General features: G+C 36.5%; 14 protein-coding genes across 14 annotated transcripts; 7 read left to right on the top strand and 7 right to left on the bottom strand.

Moving 5' to 3' along the window:
* Positions 1-5: 5 nt before the first annotated feature.
* On the bottom strand, positions 6-326 carry C9374_003014 (uncharacterized protein; the record flags this gene model as incomplete). Its single annotated transcript, XM_044692496.1, has 1 exon — positions 6-326. The coding sequence occupies one exon, from the start codon at positions 324-326 to the stop codon at positions 6-8; it is 321 nt and encodes a 106-aa protein (XP_044549858.1).
* Positions 327-628: 302 nt separating this feature from the next.
* Positions 629-1177, bottom strand: C9374_003015 (uncharacterized protein; the record flags this gene model as incomplete). The annotated part of the gene is made up of 1 exon (XM_044692497.1): positions 629-1177. The coding sequence occupies one exon, from the start codon at positions 1175-1177 to the stop codon at positions 629-631; it is 549 nt and encodes a 182-aa protein (XP_044549859.1).
* Positions 1178-1603: 426 nt separating this feature from the next.
* C9374_003016 (uncharacterized protein) lies at positions 1604-2047 on the bottom strand (the record flags this gene model as incomplete). The annotated part of the gene is made up of 1 exon (XM_044692498.1): positions 1604-2047. The coding sequence occupies one exon, from the start codon at positions 2045-2047 to the stop codon at positions 1604-1606; it is 444 nt and encodes a 147-aa protein (XP_044549860.1).
* Positions 2048-2229: 182 nt separating this feature from the next.
* Positions 2230-2511, top strand: C9374_003017 (uncharacterized protein; the record flags this gene model as incomplete). The annotated part of the gene is made up of 1 exon (XM_044692499.1): positions 2230-2511. One exon carries the CDS (start codon positions 2230-2232, stop codon positions 2509-2511), a length of 282 nt encoding a protein of 93 aa, XP_044549861.1.
* A 292-nt stretch (positions 2512-2803) lies between these two features.
* C9374_003018 (uncharacterized protein) lies at positions 2804-3282 on the top strand (the record flags this gene model as incomplete). The annotated part of the gene is made up of 2 exons (XM_044692500.1): positions 2804-2871; positions 2919-3282. 2 exons carry the CDS (start codon positions 2804-2806, stop codon positions 3280-3282), a joined length of 432 nt encoding a protein of 143 aa, XP_044549862.1.
* A 217-nt stretch (positions 3283-3499) lies between these two features.
* Positions 3500-6450, bottom strand: C9374_003019 (uncharacterized protein; the record flags this gene model as incomplete). Its single annotated transcript, XM_044692501.1, has 2 exons — positions 3500-4119; positions 4212-6450. 2 exons carry the CDS (start codon positions 6448-6450, stop codon positions 3500-3502), a joined length of 2859 nt encoding a protein of 952 aa, XP_044549863.1.
* Positions 6451-7483: 1033 nt separating this feature from the next.
* C9374_003020 (uncharacterized protein) lies at positions 7484-8263 on the top strand (the record flags this gene model as incomplete). Its single annotated transcript, XM_044692503.1, has 1 exon — positions 7484-8263. One exon carries the CDS (start codon positions 7484-7486, stop codon positions 8261-8263), a length of 780 nt encoding a protein of 259 aa, XP_044549864.1.
* A 294-nt stretch (positions 8264-8557) lies between these two features.
* Positions 8558-9088, top strand: C9374_003021 (uncharacterized protein; the record flags this gene model as incomplete). Its single annotated transcript, XM_044692504.1, has 1 exon — positions 8558-9088. One exon carries the CDS (start codon positions 8558-8560, stop codon positions 9086-9088), a length of 531 nt encoding a protein of 176 aa, XP_044549865.1.
* A 1143-nt stretch (positions 9089-10231) lies between these two features.
* Positions 10232-12903, bottom strand: C9374_003022 (uncharacterized protein; the record flags this gene model as incomplete). The annotated part of the gene is made up of 3 exons (XM_044692505.1): positions 10232-11096; positions 11165-12482; positions 12558-12903. The coding sequence occupies 3 exons, from the start codon at positions 12901-12903 to the stop codon at positions 10232-10234; spliced, it is 2529 nt and encodes an 842-aa protein (XP_044549866.1).
* Positions 12904-12985: 82 nt separating this feature from the next.
* C9374_003023 (uncharacterized protein) lies at positions 12986-13615 on the top strand (the record flags this gene model as incomplete). Its single annotated transcript, XM_044692506.1, has 1 exon — positions 12986-13615. One exon carries the CDS (start codon positions 12986-12988, stop codon positions 13613-13615), a length of 630 nt encoding a protein of 209 aa, XP_044549867.1.
* Positions 13616-13637: 22 nt separating this feature from the next.
* C9374_003024 (uncharacterized protein) lies at positions 13638-14444 on the bottom strand (the record flags this gene model as incomplete). The annotated part of the gene is made up of 1 exon (XM_044692507.1): positions 13638-14444. The coding sequence occupies one exon, from the start codon at positions 14442-14444 to the stop codon at positions 13638-13640; it is 807 nt and encodes a 268-aa protein (XP_044549868.1).
* A 53-nt stretch (positions 14445-14497) lies between these two features.
* C9374_003025 (uncharacterized protein) lies at positions 14498-16348 on the top strand (the record flags this gene model as incomplete). Its single annotated transcript, XM_044692508.1, has 1 exon — positions 14498-16348. The coding sequence occupies one exon, from the start codon at positions 14498-14500 to the stop codon at positions 16346-16348; it is 1851 nt and encodes a 616-aa protein (XP_044549869.1).
* Positions 16349-16380: 32 nt separating this feature from the next.
* C9374_003026 (uncharacterized protein) lies at positions 16381-18276 on the top strand (the record flags this gene model as incomplete). Its single annotated transcript, XM_044692509.1, has 5 exons — positions 16381-16589; positions 16640-17110; positions 17256-17422; positions 17679-17923; positions 17971-18276. The coding sequence occupies 5 exons, from the start codon at positions 16381-16383 to the stop codon at positions 18274-18276; spliced, it is 1398 nt and encodes a 465-aa protein (XP_044549870.1).
* Positions 18277-18342: 66 nt separating this feature from the next.
* On the bottom strand, positions 18343-19317 carry C9374_003027 (uncharacterized protein; the record flags this gene model as incomplete). Its single annotated transcript, XM_044692510.1, has 1 exon — positions 18343-19317. One exon carries the CDS (start codon positions 19315-19317, stop codon positions 18343-18345), a length of 975 nt encoding a protein of 324 aa, XP_044549871.1.
* Positions 19318-19352: the final 35 nt, after the last annotated feature.

A 19352-nucleotide genomic window follows, 5' to 3' on the forward strand; every position in this document is an offset into this window, starting at 1 on the left:
CGCTTTTAAAGTTTATTTCCCTCTCGTTCCAAAAGTTTTGCCTTCTCCTCCGCAGTTAATTTTCTATTTTCTCTAGATTGTTTTTCCTTTTCTTCTTTCATCTTCATGAGGTTACGGAATGCGGGATAGACTTGTGCAGCCTCCTTTTGATTTTGTTCATATCGCCGTTCATATTCTTTATCAAGACATTTATCGAGTGCTGCTTTAGGCTCTAAACACCCGTTGAGCATTTGAGTGATAGGTCTGTTTTTATGGCACTCCATCAGAGCATTCATTAAATCCACACATTCCTTATCGTGATCTCCTTCTTTAACGACTGGATGCATTTTTTATTTGATGATGAATCGATTTAAATTTTCCTGATTTGGTTTTCTGATGGTGGTGTGGAAATTGATTAATTTGATCGTCATCATTGATTTTCATTCTCATAGGCCGGCTATGTGGAAGCTTTGAATTTAAGAAAAGGAACCAACCACAAGTGACACAAAAATTAATTTACAGCTTGTTCTAGACACTCAAAACATTCATGAAATGTTGAAACAATGATGTTAATCTATTAAACACCTTAATTAGTTAGCAAATAAATAAATAATATTAATAATCTATAGTATTCTCTTATGGTCTTCAACTACTCTTCTTGTGAAGATTCTTCATCGCTGTCCTCATCGAATAATGAAATCTTAGTTTGTGGTACAGGTGGCATGGAGGCATCTCGTTCAAATTGGAATTTTTCAAAATTAATCTTTGGAACCTTTTGTTCTTTCAATTCCTTCTCGGCAGCAGTAATTTCTTCTAAATATCTGTTCTTGTAAGCTCTCAACGAGTTTGGATAGAGCAAGGAAAATTGCCATCGTTCTGGAGGTGGAAATGGAGGTAATTGCAATTCAGCATCTTTAAAAGCAGGAATTTCACTCGTTGTTCTACTAATGAAATATGCATACGAAAATACATCATCCAAATTTAAATTTTTAGATTCCTTGATGGATTTTGCGATCGGAGATGACTGATGTAAAGCACTTCCCAATCGGTAATGAACATTTTCCAAAGTCTCGCTTAACTTGGATATTTTGTATTCCTTTTCTTCCAATATTTGTTGTGTTTGTTTAATCTTTTGTTGAAATCGTTGATTCTCTACCAATTCTCGGAGCAATGTTTTTAATTCTTTATCCTTCTCCATCAAAATTTCTAGCTGTTGAGTAATCTCTTGTTTATATTGTAAAATCGTTCCTGTGCTCTTCACCAAATCTCCAGTGATCGTTCGTGTTCCTTTTGAAATGGCTTCACAAAGAGCTCGGAACGAAAGAGCATCTCACTCATGCATTTGAGAATGCGTTGATGCACTGAACTCATTTTTTCCCTTCCAAGGAACAACACAAAACCTCTTTCAGCTAAGCAGCGCTTCATCAGACATTAAGAGAGCAACATGCCGTGAACACATTAATACAAAGTTATGATAGGTAAAGAAGAAGTGGAGGAGATTTATTGAAGATTATGGAATGAGTGGATGAAGGGGAGTTTAAAATCGGAATGGTTAGAGCCGAGTAAAATCGAGTTCATGAAAGAGTATCTCTCGGAAGTTTCACAATTATTTCAAGAAGAATTGTTACACGCTTTGATTTTCTGTGGTATGCTGCTCCACGACGCTCTTTGTCCTTGCTTCATAGCTCCCTTGGTCTTCATTATTCAATTTGTTTTCTTTGAGCAATTCATATTCAATACATTGCTTAGCTCGTATTATTTTTGATTGGAGATAAAAACTTCCTCCATTCTTCACACTGTTGTTGATGAACATCTTTTCAAATCGGTCTTGAACAAGCCCGTAATCAATTGTTTCTCCTTCCGCTAATTTGGGAAGACCTAAAATCTTTTGTGCCTCTGCAATGGTCATTGGTTGTGTTTTCGTAATACTCAATTTCTGTCCAAAAGCACCTGCTCCGGCGCTTCCACCCGATGTTTTTGCTGCTTGATTGTAGGCAGCTTTGAGAGCACCGAAAGCAATAGAACCAACAGCAAGAGCAGCTCGGAACAAGACACCGAAGATAGCCATTTTTTTATGTGGACAAATTGATTGAACTGTTTTAGAAAATTGATGATGATATTCATATTCATATGGTATGGATGCATTATTATCAATGATCTTGAATTTGTTGAAATGAATTCTTTATTCAAGATTTAAATTTTATAAATTATTCAATCCTCATCTATTGACTTCGGGTTCAAACAAAAAAAATGTCAAGCGAATACAGAAATCAAGAGGAGCAACAACATCATCGGAATGATGAAAGATACTACTCTCGGAAGAGTCATATTGATCAACAATACAAATACGATCGTAATTATCCCAGTGATCCTCATGAGGAAGTAATTATCAAGACACCAGTCGTCATCATCATTATGCGGAACAACACCATCATGAAGACCATCATTCCGATGAAGGTAAAGATACACACTCCAGTGAAAAATCAAAGAAATCAACTAAAATTAGTGTTTGGGGCAATTCCTCAACCATGAATATAACTCCATACTTGTACAAGAAAATATTAACATCTCCATATTTCAAGTCTCTTTATGAATATAAAACATATCACGAAGTGTTAGAATTGATAAAGAATGTAAAGTATATACATCCATTTACAGACGCAGACAGCAATGGATCTCCTAGCGTTGCGTTTTGTCTGTTATTTAAATTACATACACTGAAATTATCCTACAAACAACTGAAAGGAATGCTTCAAAAAGATGAGCCTACAGTTATTAAGGCTCTTGCACTATTATATGTTCGATTTGCTGTTAACCCGATGAGATGTGGGACTTCTTTAAAGAATATATCAACGACGAATCAAATATGGTTAACATATTTACAAAAAAATTGTAAGTAGGAAATATTTGAAAAACTCTCAAGCACTTTATTTAATTAGAACCTTAGGAGAATTTATTCGATCATTAATAAGTAACCAAAAGTTGTTTGGATCTCAATGCATTTTACCAATGCTCCCTGCCAAGACACTCTCGCGCATGGAAGATTTTTGCCAGGAATCTCAGCAACGAAATCAAAACAAACGAAAGCAACATGAAAATCCATTTTACCATCGCCAAAGTGACAACAGAAAGAAACAAAAACAAGAGGTAGTTCCAAATCAGCAACAGTCATCAACTACAAGTGTCTATCATCTCAACAAACACTTGAAAAAGTGGATTACGAACCTGCAGAAAGTAGATTCTCCAAGCCGAACTTCACAAAGGCCACAATTCCTTCCAATTACACAAAAAAGTATGCCATGACCAAAAGCTCTGATGATGATGAAAAGAAATTCTTCAAATCAAACGACATTACAGAAGTTGACACCATTCGGCTAAGCAAGAAATGAGCAACTTCGCCAATTTAAACAAATGTTTTCCAAGAGAATTTTAGAATTTAAAATTTAATTAATTAATATTGGAAATAAATTAATCTAGCTTGAATGTTACAGCTGGTGTACACAAAAAAACTTGGAACAGATTATTTGTCCCATTTCAAAAATTTGGTCAAAAGACGGCCAACAAGTCTCAACATATAACTGAATGGGATACAAACAACGCCCAATGCAATACAAATCAACCATTGGTACCAGTTCAATGGAACAGTGTTCGTAAATCTTCCGCAGAATTGGACAATAATAGCTTGCATGCCTCCTGTGAAGAAGAAAATGAGGATGAACATCCATGACTTATGGATCGATTGGAAGATATTCCACTCGTTATTAATCTTTCTGCTGTTAAGTTCGTTGAAAAGTTGACAAAAAACAAAGCTGTTGAAGACAATGGTGTTGTTGACCTCAGCTGCGGAGTATGCATCAACGGCTTCAGCAAGACATTTTCCATTGACACACAAGTATTGATAACCAGTATAGTAGAGACCCAACAAGATAACCAATTGGTAAAGTCCTTGTCCAATAATGTGTACCCACATATTCTTGGTAATCAAACTATCGTGTCTACCGTATGGCTTTCTGTCCAAAAGTTCTGGAATTGGAGGTTCAGTGGCAAGGGCCAAAGCAGCAAAAGTGTCCATGATCAAGTTGACCCACAAAAGTTGAACAGCAGTCAATGGAGGATCCATGTGCTTGGAATGAGAACCAGCTGGAGGGCAATGATAAAGGATGTTAAAGCAGTAATAACTGTGACGAGCAATGCACAAACGTTGACTGTCAACTGGAAGACCAAGAATTTACGAATGTTTTCATAGATGGTTCTACCCCACAAAACACTCTTAACAATGGAGCTAAAGTTGTCATCCATAATAATAATATCTGATGCTTCCTTTGCGATTTGTGTACCAGCAATACCCATACTCAAACCAACGTCTGCTTCTTTCAATGCAGGGCCGTCGTTAGTACCATCTCCGGTAACAGCAACAACTTCACCGAGAGCTCTCAATCTACTGACTAACTTGTGCTTGTCAGAAGGTGAGGATCTAGCCATAACTTGAAGTCTTGGTAAGATTTCATCAATTTCATCATCAGACATCTTTCTAAAGTTTGGTCCTTCAATAGCAATACCATCACCGAATAAAATACCACATTCACGAGCAATATGTTGAGCAGTGAGAACGTTGTCACCGGTAACCATTCTTACGAAAATACCAGACTTTTTACATTGCTTAACAGCATCAATAACTTCAACACGGAGTGGATCCTTAATACCAACAATGGCGATTAAAGTAGATCCAAATTCAACAGCTTCTTGATTTTCGTAATCCTCATTACCTTGCAAGTCCTTATAGGCCAAAGTCAAGGTTCTCAAACCTTGTGAAGCCATGCTTTCAATATCTTCCATCCACTTCTTCTTTTGTTGTTCAGTCAATGGTACAACTGAACCATTCTTCAAAATTTGTTGAGAACAAACTCCCAAAACAATTTCTGAAGCACCTTTGAGATACAATCTATGAGCCCCAGTATCAGTTCTGACAATAACAGCCATTCTCTTTTTAGCAGAGGAGAAAGTATAGAGTTTTTCAATCTTGTCATTTTCAGTGTAGTGTTTTCTGATTGGAACATAGTCAATGCCCAAATCTTTCAACATAATCAAGAGAGAAGCCTCAGTCTTGTTACCGCTGACTTCATATTCTTTCAAGGATCCAGTCTTTGGTTTGTTCAATGAAGCCTTTGAGTTCACAGAAATACCGTGTGAAAGCACTTGAACAACTTCTTCATTCATACCATCGGTATTGTCTGGCAAACCATCAAGATATTCATCGCCAGCAATGACAGCCTTCACAACTCTCATTTCGTTCAAAGTCAATGTACCAGTCTTATCGGAACAAATGTTAGTAGCACCACCCATGGTTTCGCAAGCAGCCAAGTGTCTGACAAGGTTGTTGTCCTTCATCATCTTCTTGACAGAGTATGCCAATGAAATGGTAACAGCCAATGGTAAACCTTCGGGAACGGCAACAACGACAATGGTCACTGAAATGATAATGAAACCGACCATGGTTGAAATATCAGCTGCTGACCAAACGTCCTTGCCAACGTTTGTTTCATAAACCTTCTTAATTAACCATCCAGCCAACAACACAAGGAAAGTAGCAACAGCAAAACCAACACCGAATTTACCGATGAGTGTTGCTAATTTGTCTAATTTGGCTTCGAGTGGTGTCTTGTCATCCTCATCATCATCTTGGGTAATCTTTGCCAAAGTTTTTCCCCACTCCGAGTTCACACCTACACACGTCACGAGCATTCTACCATATCCTTCAGCTACTACAGTACCTGAGAGAAGGAATGGAGTTTCATCATTCTTTTTAATTAGGTCAGTTTCACCAGTCATTACGGATTCGTCTGTTTTCAAATCGTGGAATTCAATGATGACACCATCTGCTGGTACTTGATCTCCTTGTTCAATTTCCACAACATCTCCGACCACAATGCTAGCAATTTGAACAGTCTGGGATTCACCATCACGGATGACTTTAATTTTGATATCGGCGCTCTCTTTGGACAATTCTCTGAATTTTCTTTCCTTTTGCCAGTCGTTGATGGATGCTACAGAGGAAACAATCAACACAGCTACAATGATAGCAGCTCCTTCTATCCATCCGAATTTTCTGTCTTCTTCTCTCTCAGGGAAGGCCACTCCCAACACAATGGAAATAACAGCCAGCACCATCAAAATGATGAGAAGAGGTTCTTTCAAAGCCTCCAAGAACAACTTCCAAAGAGGAACAAGAGGCTTCTTTGGATATTCATTCTTTCCAAAGTGAGATTGTCTATCAGTTTCCTCTCCGTGATGAATACCATTTCTCAGATCGGTTTTTAATGCCTTGGCCAATCCCTCAGCGTTACCAAATTCTCTGAGAGCCAGTACGTCTCTACTCTCCAGCAATTCATCGAGTTGTTGTAGCGTTACGCTGTATCCACCGTAGTTCTCCTGTAACTCAATGTTGGCTGATTTGCCTGAATCTCGAGGCATTTTTTTGTGTTTGCATTATGAACCATTGTTGATGGGCGACCCTCGTAATGAATGGAATTGAATTATTAAAATTTCTAGACCTCGGAGAAGATGCTTTTTCGGAGAGAGGAAAGAGCATTGGAGATAGGGACGCTGTGTGTGTTTTCATCAAATTATTTGAAGGAGGTGGTACCTGTTGAGTGCCAATAAAAAACCATGTTCGTTTTGTGTGAAGAATAATGCGTTGTGTGAAAAATCATTGTCATGTCGTGAACAAGGTTCTATGAGTGTGAAAGTGAACTAAGTTCTTCACTATTCTGAGCTCTTTGGATTGTCATCAATTCAACCCATTTGTAAACAACTAGTTCCCAGAGACAGGAAGCAACCAAACATGAAAATTAACGCTGCCTTGAGTGTGACATGGAGCTGCTTCACCCGAAATGTAAAATGTTCTTTGACCATTTCTCCTTCAGGGCGAGCCAAAGCGTACTTTCCTTGTATCAATTACGAATGTCATACAAACTAATAACAGCATCAGGTCGGACCAAGGTGTTACTCTCCCTGTGCTCCTTAGTTAGAGAAAGATTCTACTCAGTTGATATTTAAGTATTCCTCAAGTTAGCATGTAAAATCTCCACCAACTTATGAGCGACAACAAGTCTTCAACCAACTTGTCACAAGTTTCAATACAACAAGGATCAATCTGAAAACATCTCTTTCACTTTACATCATCCAGTTGAATTCAAATAAGTTGATCACTACAAATCTCCAAATGGAATAAAGTGAAGAGAGCCATCGAAGGCAAATTTCAAAAATTGCCAAGTTTGTTCTTCAACTCAATTCTGAATATTCTTCAGCCAGAATCTCTACGCCAAACGAGGAAAAAAATAAAACTCCATTTGTTTTTTGCCATTTGAACGCATCACCCAATCATAATCTAGGGATCGTCGAGGGTATAAAACGCAACTGTCGTAGCCTGTCAATTCCACAACAAAAAAACAAAACAACAACTAACAGTTCATACAATCAACAATCAACAACCACTCCATACAACATGTCAATCGAACACATTGAGAACACCAAACTCTTCACTGATCTCGAATATAGATTCAACTATGTTTGCAAATTTGTAGGATTTGGAGCAGAAGATATTAAATACATCCATGAATCAGCTTCTGTTCTAGCACCACTCGTACCAACCATTGTCGATCGAGTCTACGTAAAACTCTTCTCTTTTGATATTACCAAGAAGGTTTTCCTCGTAAGAAATGATAAATTTGAAGGCCAGATGGAATCATCATTGGATGAGTTGTCTGACACCAAATCGGAACAAATTAAATTCCGTAAGGATATGTTGAGCAAGTATTTGGTCAAGTTGGTTACTGCTGATTACTCCTCCAAAGGCTTTTTGAATTACTTGGATTGGGTGGGCAAGATCCACACTGCTAAGGCTGGTAATAAGAACATTATTGTCGACTACATTCATATCAACGCCTTGTTCGGATATGTGAGTGATGTCATTATCGGTCTAATTGCTTCATGCTCTCAATTAAGCGAGGAACAACGTGCCAAGACCATTCAAGCCTTCAACAAATTGTTATGGATTCAAAACGATTTGTTTGCCAAATATTATGTGGATGATGAGGCAAGAAATGGTATTGTTCAAAAGGAGAGCGAGAATACTACTAGCACAAGCTCTTCTGGAGGATGTTGCTTTGCCTTTGGATCTTCAGAGAACAAGTCGAAATCGGGATCCTGTCCACTCACGAGCATGCTATGCGTAGGAATTGTTGCCGTGGGTGCTTTCTTTTTGGGCAAATATTTCGGAATGTAAATTTCAATAGAGAGAGTTGAGCACAATTTTGATTTAATTTATAACACAAATCTAATACATACGAGTAAGAATGACAGTAAATTATTACAAATTATTTTATTTTAAATCATCATCAAATGTCATTAAAAAATGTCTTGCCGTGAGGACGAGCCGAGTCAATCGTTGCCATCCACAACAACAACAACAACAACAACAACAACAACAATACATGGATCATATTTTCACAACAATCACCTCCCGACACATCTCTTTCGACTCTTCTCAACCATTCATTTATTCTTTGGTCACACCATCATGATCATTTTCCTTTCACAATTCTTTTCCAATACACTCAAACCCTTTCTCATTTATTTCACATTGGAAACAGTGAGCACGTGTCTCTTCTCACAATTACAATCTCTATTCATTTCATCTTACAAGAGTAGCAGTAGTAATACCAACAAAAGCACTACTAGTGCTACTCATAGAAATTTAAACAATTTTAAAACAATGACAACCGTTCGAATTGTTTTTTCAATTTTACTATTGTTGTATCATGTCATTGGAAATGGATTTTTAGTTTATTATTTAACAGAAATGGTGAGACATGTTCGAAATTCAAAAATTACCAAAGAAACCTTTGAATATGATGCTGATTATGAAATGTATTCTCCATTATTTGTGGATTTGAGATTGACCTCTTTTTTTTGTTTAATTCCAATGATTCATGGATTTGGAAGAGTGTTGCAACAAAGTGTCATTTCTTTTTCAATCATGACCATTTCTCAAAAAAATCATGATTTGAAAGAGGAACATTTCACCAAACAGGAAGGAGTGAAATATTAAATCACATGTGTGAAAAACAACAACAACAACAACAACCATTTACATTTTCATGGATGGAAATGATTGCATTTTGGATTGGATCCATCTTTGCACTTTTTACTTGTTTTTATCAATTTTCATCCATTTATTTTGCATTCTATCAAATATCAGTGTATTGGATGGGAATGAGTGTGATGGTCATGCTCTTTGGATTTTTGGAATTATTTCATTGGAGTGACATGACAACACGTCGTGTCACTGAAAATCACATGAAAACTGCTACTCAAGATCCCATCCTAATAACGACCCATATCATGTCAGCTGCGAGTGGTGGCATTTCTGAAATTCATCATGACCATCATGACGAGACGAGGATGAGGAACATGCATTTACAGAAATTTTCATATTTTTGAACATGTACTTGTCCATCGTTTCATTGAAACGCACATTACAACATTGGGCAGAACTTTTCCTGAATGCAAGAATTTATGAAAATCAAAGTTTGATGTTACTGTTTTTACTCACTTTGGATTTTCATCCACTCGTGCTTGTGTTTTTTTTAATCATGAAAGGATGTGACTTGTTGATTGTGAATTATCAGACTAATCCGTTGTGGACACTACAGAACTCGTATCAGTCCATGATGGATCGAAATAGTTCAATGGTTTCAATGTATTCGATTCTTTACCATACGATTGTCCTTTTCATTGATGTGATCTTGACTTGTGTGAATTCACTACCCATTAATTATGTTGGATATCAAAAAGTGGTGTATGGAATGAGAGATCAGATAGTTTTTGGTTGTTCTCTATTCATTCCAGTTCTTCTCTCTCAACTTGAAAGAATACTCTTTTCGTCGTCGCTTAATACAAGTGACAGTCAAAATTTTTCAACCTTAGTGGACGACAGGAAAGAACTCGAACATGAATTGACCATCAAGCGATACTTGCCCATAATCATTCAACTCATGGTCATTGGAATTATTTGTTTGGCGTTTGATGACCCTGGACTCCTCACGTTCAAATTCTTTTCGGATGTATCCTTAGTGCTTCAACTTGCTGCTTGTGTGTGTCTTGTCACAAGTTACATGTTGTCATTCTGTTCTTGTTACCCAAAAAAACAAACAAAAGAAAAGTCAGATTGATAGACACAAAACACATATCTTTAATTTTCAGTTTTGAGATTGATGGCGGCAGAAAGACTATCAAAAGACGTCTTTACCATGTGAAGTTGTGAATGGCACTGTTGCAAACTGTTCAATTGCTCCTTCTTGTCATCAGAGAGGAAATCTTGAGTTGGATCATCCTCCTCTTCCATATAATTTTCCACCTGACAAAGAATATTACTAGCAACGGAGCACAGAATGCTTTGCAATCCAACAAACTTATTCATGGTAATCAATGTTTGCTCAACCTGTAATCGAGTATTTTGTTGTGATTTGCTGAGGAATGATTGGTCCACAATTTTGCTAAGATACTTGTAGTGTGCAGCAAGAAGTTGGTCTAAATCGCCGTCGCTTTCACGAAGCTTTTTGATATCGGTAAGGAATTGATCCCATGCCGATTCTAGGACTTCGAACATTAAATAAAATTGCAAGCTTCCCAAAAATCTACTCATATCGTGACGTAACAGGATTGAGAAATTGAGAGCATTCTTGAGTTGTGTAATAATGAACACATGCTTTCGAGATGGTATGGATCGTATTAAATTCACTACCTTCTTCCAATTTTCGTTCAATGACAATTCAACTCTCTTAATATTCCACAAAAATTTGAATATCCTCAGATAGACATTAATCACTTCTTTTGAGAAAATGGTATCAAGAGGAACCGTAATTTTGTAATCTAGACAAAATATGTCCCATCCATTGTCTGCAGGAGAGGAATCCTTAGGTTGCATCAACCGTACATCGAGTCTATTTAAGACATCTTGATCATCGTATTGAGCGTTTGATCCTCTGATAGCGCTCTCTAAAAGGCCAAGAAGATTGTGCTTGAAAATAGCATGGCTAGGTTTGTTGAGATCCTCACTATTATTATGGTGAACCATTGGAAATCATCCTTAACGTTAACAATTATTCAATTGTATAATACTTACTTTAAGAGTTCGATCAAATGTTGAATAAAATCTCCTTGACCAAGCAACAAATATTGCTTGATAGCTGTACAGTGCATCATGAATTTGTATTGGTTAAAAACGAGCTCCGTTACTCTCCTATTTGCAACCTTGGCAACATTGTCCACAACATTTTCCAGTTTTGAAATGTTATAGAACCCTAACCCTTCTGTGGTAGAAATGGTATGAGAGTCCATGGCCCATTCAGCATCTTTGCAACATTGCCTAATAAAATTGATGCTCTTTCCTGTTCTTAGTATCTTGTATGCTAGCTCTTGGTCAATGAATAACGGTACCATGTCTGGTTCTATAACATATTTTCTACTCCATAGCTTATCAATGTTCACTTCAGGATTGGATTTTACGAAAAATTCGCCATATGGGTCCTCCAATTCCCCATCAACAACCCAGCTTTTGATCATTTTAAAAATTGGAGAGGAAGTACTTTCTAAAATACGAGAGAAAAGTTGATGTATCAGTGGATCTCCGTGCCTTATATATTTGTAAATGGTAGAAATGAGATTGCCTCCTCTTTTCAATTTGCACGAGTCCGTAAGAATTGCTAAATTTTTCAAAATTTCAGTTGGCTCAATTGCCCATATGGCCAATCTTCTAAAAGTGACAGGCGTATTCGTGTTTTCTTGACTCTCAATCTGTGTTTCCAACGAGGATATAGTTTTATAATAGTCCACAAGTTCTTTATCGATGGATGAGCATAAACTTTGCATCACTAAACCATTTGACGATTTGTTTAAAGTGCCAGCGTCAACAAAACTTTTCACTTTTTTGTATAGCCATCCAAGCTCTGATAATTTGCTCATTAATAGCCTAGTGGATTTTGGAATTCCAATTTTTGTATCCACAATAAATCTCTCTGATGCTAAATCATATTTGATATATCGACCGTCAATTCCTTGGAATGTATAAACAATGTCTCGAACCAGTGTAGATTCAGCAACTTCAAAGCGTGTGTTTTCTTGCTCTGAAGCTACTTGTTTGTATTGTTGAAAACTATTATTCTGCTTATTCGTTGATTCCATGTTAGAATGAATTAGCAGGTCTTGTTGAACTTGCTTTTCCGAGCTATGTGTACTATTCAATTTGAAAAGATTGTCCTGAAATGATGCATTAAGGGACATGGGTATGGAAGATGATGAATGATCGTTAGCGTAGTTATGAGTTCCTAAAGAGTTCAATAAATATACGAGGTTAAATTTATGTTGGATAATAGTTTTAGTGTTGAGTCTATGAAATAGTTGTGAAAATTGAAACACCATGTCCGATTTGTTTTCTCTCATCACTGTAAACATTTACAAGAATTGGTGCGTTGGAAAAAGGGTCATATTATGCACATAATTGTTTTCTTTGCACTTACATCTCTTTTTAATTGTTTCAGTTAGCAAAATTTGATCTTGTGTTTGTATGAGCGTTGGTGAAATTCGGCTTGATAACAAGGAAATTAAAAATCTCAATTGCTTGTTTGCATATCGTTCATAATCATCATTTGATTGATTCCGATTCTTTGGGATGTTAATTTGAATCAATTTCCGCAATAGTGAAAGAATTGGCTGTGATGCAGCACTACTGCTGTTTGAAGTTGAGCTGCCGCTATACTGGGACGCTGCCAAAGAATTGTGGCTCACCTGATGACCATTGCTCCCGTTGTTGAATGAATACGAAGATGATGCAGATGATGACGAGAAGCCTTGTTGCCCATTCATTTTTTGTGTTGTATGAATCGAAGCGGGCAATAAAACCGCCAAAATCCGTTGCTAATCATAATTTAACAACAATTAAAAAAAAATGATGCAACAACACCTTCGCACAGATCCTGCAGTTGAAAATCCAATTCAAGAACTTCAAATCAATACGATGAACGTGATGGATATATTGCATAAGGAGAGTGATTTCATAAAGATGAGAAATATAGTTCAACTGGAAGAGAATATCCGAAAGTTGATGGACTCGCAGAATACTCGGGTGCAAGAAGTCATCAACACACTGACTCAAACATTGAATACAGCAGAGAATTACAGTCATATGAAAACATTAATGGAAGAACATGAAGAGAAAATGCGGATTTTGAAGCGAGAGATGGACGATTTAAACTTTTCTGTCAACAACTATGAAGGAAGACTTTCCGAAGTGGAGACAGAAATCCAAGATGCAATGCAAAAATTTGAAGCATTGAGACAGGAGGAGCAAGAAATACAACATAATATTGAAAATTGGATAGAGCGAGACAAAAACCTTAATTTACTGTATAATTTCGTAGCTCCAGTGGAATGGGATATGTCAAGTGGAGGTAAAATATGTTCTCTCACTTCCACCAAGGATTCAACCTGTGTTTGCCTCAATTTCGAAGAAATGGACCAAGAATCTATACATGAATTTCTGTTTGACCAATTGAATGATCATGCTGTACATATATAAACCTCTAGCTAATGAGTATTGTTTAATCATTATATTTTCGACTACCTCTTCCCTTAACGTATCTGTCATCTCTATAATTTCTTGAACCCCTATAGGGAACATATCGATTATCATAATAGTCTCGTCGTTCATATGTATCACTAGGTTCATATCTGAATTCCCTAGAATGATATTTTGGTGGCGACGACGATTTGTTACTGCTTTCTTCCTTAGAAGCTTCCTTTTTCTTCTTAGGTTCTCGCTTCTTTAATTTCAATTCTCCACAATTCTTGATAATAACCTCTTCCAATGGTCGGTTTTTGTCCTCTGATATTTTGACATTTTCAATCTTTTTAACAATATCCATTCCTTCAATAACTCTTCCAAACACGACGTGCTTTCCATCAAGATAATCTAAATCAGAGGAGAGTGTTATGAAAAATTGTGATCCAACAGTATCTTTTCCGGCATTAGCTGCCGATAATAAACCTGGCCTAGAATGTTTCAAAATAAAGTTTTCGTCTTCCATATATCCTCCATATATTGATTCTCCTCCAGTTCCATTAAATTCTGAGAAATCACCACCTTGAATGATAAAACCGGGAACCACTCTATGAAAGAGAGTTCCTTTGAAATGAAGAGGCTTTTTAGTTTCTTTTCCAATACCCTTTTCTCCAGTGCAAAGACATCTAAAATTCTCAGCAGTCTTCGGAACAATATGTTTATATAATTTCATAATTATTCTTCCTACATTTTCATCTCCGATCGCAATATCAAAAAAGACTCTTGGATTTTTAATGTGTCTTGAAGTGAGTGTGGATGATGATGATAACTTTGAATCTTTGGGCATTTTTTAATTTTCTTGAGACTGAACATCAAAAATTAAAATTGAATCCAAAAAAAATGTCTAGCATTCTTGAATTGCCTTCCGAAATCTATCATCATATTTTCAGTTATCTTGATTATGTCAAAGATATTTGCAGAGATCCATATCTCAGCTATTTGCCAGTTCAAAAAGATGAGATTGATCATTTGCTCAGAACACCTTGTTTTGTTGATTTTGAAAAGGAGCTCAAAGCCTTGTCCGAGCTGCAGCCTCTTTCGATGACTTGCTCAACTTTTTGTAAAATGATTGCGTCGTACAAACCTTTGAGTTTAATGATTCGCTTTTCTTGTCATAATCTTGAAAATTGTATCCGTCAAAGACCTGTAAAAAGGGGCTTTGAGTGTGAAACGTCATACACGATGAAATTATACGTATCACGATGGTACGATTTTTCAATTGTGGAACCCACCAAACAAGAATTTAGAATTTTGAATATCTCTAAATGGCGTAATTATTTAGAAAAGTTTATTAATCGTAGAAAGGCGTGCTTTCGAAATATTGAATATGTTGGTGTTTTTTCAGATGTTGGAAAAAATTATTGTTCGTCCATTAGCATTCAACCAATCCAATTTCCGTTTTCTTTATTTCCCAAGCTTAAATACATGACTCTTCATTTGGTTGGAGCTTGTATATATGCTCGTGAAATAGTACCAGATCATGTCATCATGAACTATGTTACGAGTAGCACTACTTTTGGCAACCCACCACAGGTACCACTCAACCCGACTGACTTTGGAGCTTTTGAATACTCCCAAAGAAATAAGTCAATACATGAAACGATTTTCTCAGTGGTGAACAAATTTCCAAAGCAATATCTCAGAGTTGAACTTTATATTTTGATTCTTTTGAAAATATCCAAATTCGAGGCAGCACGCTCATTGATTGACAACTTTACAATTGATGAAGATTATTTTTCATATGCTTGGAACTTTTCGCTCGCCGAATCATTTCAGAATCATGACAAAGATCGGTTTAGAGCAACTATATCTCTTTTAGCTCGAATCAAACAAAAGTTTAAGGGTATAGTGATCAAACGGCTGTGTATCAACTCAATGGAACAACTCAAAATTGTGGAGGAATATGGTGTTCTAGATCAAAGAGACATAATGCCAAATATAACACTTCACTTCTTAACGTACATTAGCAATAACCAAGAAACAGAACTATTGAAGTCTTTAATTGACAAATATGGTGTTTATATTGGTCGTTATGGATGCTCTCTGCTGTATACACTGTCAGATTTTATGATCAATTTTGTGAAAACAAACGTTAAAGGATATGATTTTATTAGAAATGTTATCGTTACTGAGCAAGATCAACAACACGACGAAAAGTCAATGATAGAAAAATTTAGAGTTCCATTTCATATGCAAAATATTTCCTTAAATCCCACGTACCATACTATGTTTAAATATCTAGAAATTGATCCCTATGTAACAGATATGTATGGAAACAATTTATTGCACTATGGTTGCTTTTTCAGATATCTGTCAAAATACAAAGGAACATCCGTGTTAGGTTTGAGTGAAGATATTGTTTCTAAACTCCTTAACGTACCAAATAATTTTGGAATTACTCCTCTTATGATTGACTCGTTGCGATTTACATATATTTCATTTCGACATGATGAAATTTCGTTTACTCTAAAGTACCACCGAGAGTATCCATGCCTATATCTGAGAAATCAATTGGAACAATGTCATGGACTGATATGGACACCTTCACGAATACAAATCATGTGGTCTGATTCTGTACCAAAATCAGTTGTATCACAGACTTATCCAATATTCACGCAAGAGATGAGAATGGAAAGCATTGGAGCCATTACAAGAGCAGCATATACTCATTTCGAGAAGAGAGTAATATAGAAGATTGTTTGACCTGCCGTGACAAGGACAACATGACCCCACTTCACAGGCTATCCAATAATTTCCTAGAAATTCACAAATTTCTAGTCACACATAACGTTTCACTTGGATTTGATTATTTGGCATGTTTTGATCTTTTGGGTAGGAATCGATTAATGCATATCTTTGATTACAACACTGGGTTGGCTTACAATCCCAACATTGAGGCCCTTAAGGAAGAACTTTATCCAATAGGGTTTGAGTATGTCAATAAGCAACAAGGAGATGAATCCACCATTCGTCAACAATTAGTACTGTTTCAATACAAACCATTTTGAGAAAGCATCAAAATCAAGAAGTTCTTGAATTTCGATTGAACAGAACAGAGTTTCCAGAATTGCAAAGACGTGGTGGAGACTTGGACGAAGAATTTGAGGAAGGAGACGATTTTTCTCATTTCATTGTGAAACGTTCGTTGAAAAAGAACAATGAAGTAGTATTATCACTCATTGGTTTCATGTTGAACAAAGGATTACATCTTCAATTAACAAGAAACAAGTCAGGAAAAACCGCTTTCGATGTGTTGAAAGAGCATGTGAAACCTTTGACCTCAATGCTCCCTGAAAAACTTCTCCACCATTGCAAACGGCCGTTAATCAGCAAGGCTAAACACAAATTTAAAATTACATTACGAGGAAATAATGTAGAGATTATTGAAAAAGGCGAGGAATTTGTTGTATGTAAAAAAGATAATACTGTTTACGCCAAATTAGAGGTGAAAAAGTATTTTGAACCAACGAAGAAAACTGAGTGAAGTACTTTGTAACTTTTCACATGTGTCCCGCGATGGACCAACACGGATGAATACTTGAACTTGTCTTCAAGGAACACTGAACTTAAATATTTGATACTTTTCGTGAACTGTTAGCTTAGCCTTTACAATTGTTCGAACAAAAATGACGCATGTGGTGAGAGTTGGCTTTCATGAAGAGAAGGGTCTTCGTCCAACCATGGAGGATGCTCATATTTTGTGTCCTTCTTTGAATATCAGCTCCGAATGCAGTGCGAGTTTATTTGCAATTTTTGATGGCATGGGTGAGTGTTTTGATCAATTTGCTTCGGATTGATGTTAATACATTCATTGTATGGCCAATTTACAATTGTCACTCCACTCAGAGGAAGACAAGTCGCTGATTTTGTCGCATTAAATTTTGTGAAAGTTTTTGAAGAGGTATGCAAAAAAGAAATGATTGAGAATGATTGGAAAGAAGCAGATATTGAGAATTGCTTGATTCAAGCTTGTGAGAAAGTGGATCAAAATCTTTATCATCATTTGGAAATGTTGAAAAAGAGAAACTCTTGTCAGAAAAAGATTTTCAAAGTTGTGGAGCTGTTGGAATTATTGTGCTGATTGTGAATGAGAGAGTAATTTGTGCAAATGTGGGAGATTGTAGAGCATTGATGTTTGCGTTTTCTGAAGAATCGAATGACGATTGTGAAATGGTACAAATGTCAAGAGATTTTAAAGCTGGATATGAAAAGGAACGAATGCAACAGATAGGAGTTAAGGTGGTTCCTGGCCTTCCTTCTCGATCGGTAAGTAACCATAATGTTCTTCTTCGTTACTGACAATATTTCCCTAGTTTGGAGATTTCCAATACAAACAACCTCAAGTGAAAATTACGCTTAACAAACCTAGTTTGGAACACAACGTCATTATTGCAACTCCAGAAGTACAGTCATTCCATTTGAACAACTATTCGAAAAAGAAACTGCTTATCGTTATGGCATGTGACGGATTGTTCGACAAATTGTCCAATCAAGATGTCCAACAGTTTGTTTTGAATCACAAACGAGAGAGCGAGCAAAGGCTAGCTGAAAGCTTGTGCGCGCAAGCCATAGAAAAGAAAACCAAAGACAATGTCTCTGTTGTGGTTATTGGATTGTGAATTATTTAATTTAAGGTAGAGAGAGTAAGTCTTGAAGTATCATAATGTACATTAGTATAAAATAAGTTAGTAAGAATGTTGTTTTGGATAGAAGGGCTCAAAATTTGGCGTCACGTTTGGTTGAAAGTTTGGATTATAGGTAGGACTCTTCTTTCCAATGAGGCCAAGCTTCTTGATGGCATTATATTGTTGAGGAATTTCCATTAAGGCATGTAATGCAAATGTAGCATCGACTGATTTTCTCTTTTCGCGTGCCATCTTGGCAATCTCATCCCAATGCACAAATTGGAAGTTATCAAACTTTCTCTCAGGCAAATTATCATCATAATCATGCATGGTGTCAAATGGACCATCTCCAACACCAACCATGACAATAGACAATGGATAATCACTTGCTTTCACAATGGCATCTCGTGTCTCTTTTTCATTCACAACCAAACCATCTGCAATAATAATTAAAATGTGATATTGACCTCTTCCACTTTCCATCACAGTTTCAATAGCTTTTTCAATGAGAGGTGCAAAGTTCGTAGGTCCACTCAACCTCAAATGTGGAGTAATTCTTCTGTATTCTCGTAAAACTTCTTCAAATCCAAAACAAGGACGATGTTCATTATTTGGAGTGAAGGGAAATACGGCCACGTCCCTCGTACGATCATCTCCAAAACCATAGACAGGAATTAATTTATCATCATCAAACTTTTCCAATGTTCTTCCAATGATACTAATGACTTTTTCATATGGGTTGATGATATCTCCGACAGGATCAATGGAATGTAGATTCCGATTACCAAAACTGTATCTGCCTTGTTCTTCATTACTTTTGGTATAGTCAATTCCAATGATCATATTACATCCTTCTAATCCGGTTTTTCTCAAAGCGTCTTGTACTTCCTCAATTGAGGTATAATCATCTCCGAAAGAAAGGCTTGAAGGATCACTCGAATCAGAATTTGTTGTAGAAGATTGTTTTTGTTTCTTGAGCTTGCCAAGAATAACCACTATCACAATCAGCCAAAATAAGATGGTGATGAATTCCATGTATTAATAACAATAACGAGAGGATTGTGATTGGA

The sequence above is a fragment of the Naegleria lovaniensis genome (assembly GCF_003324165.1).
Source record: "Naegleria lovaniensis strain ATCC 30569 chromosome Unknown tig018, whole genome shotgun sequence".
NCBI lineage: Eukaryota > Heterolobosea > Eutetramitea > Acrasida > Naegleriidae > Naegleria > Naegleria lovaniensis.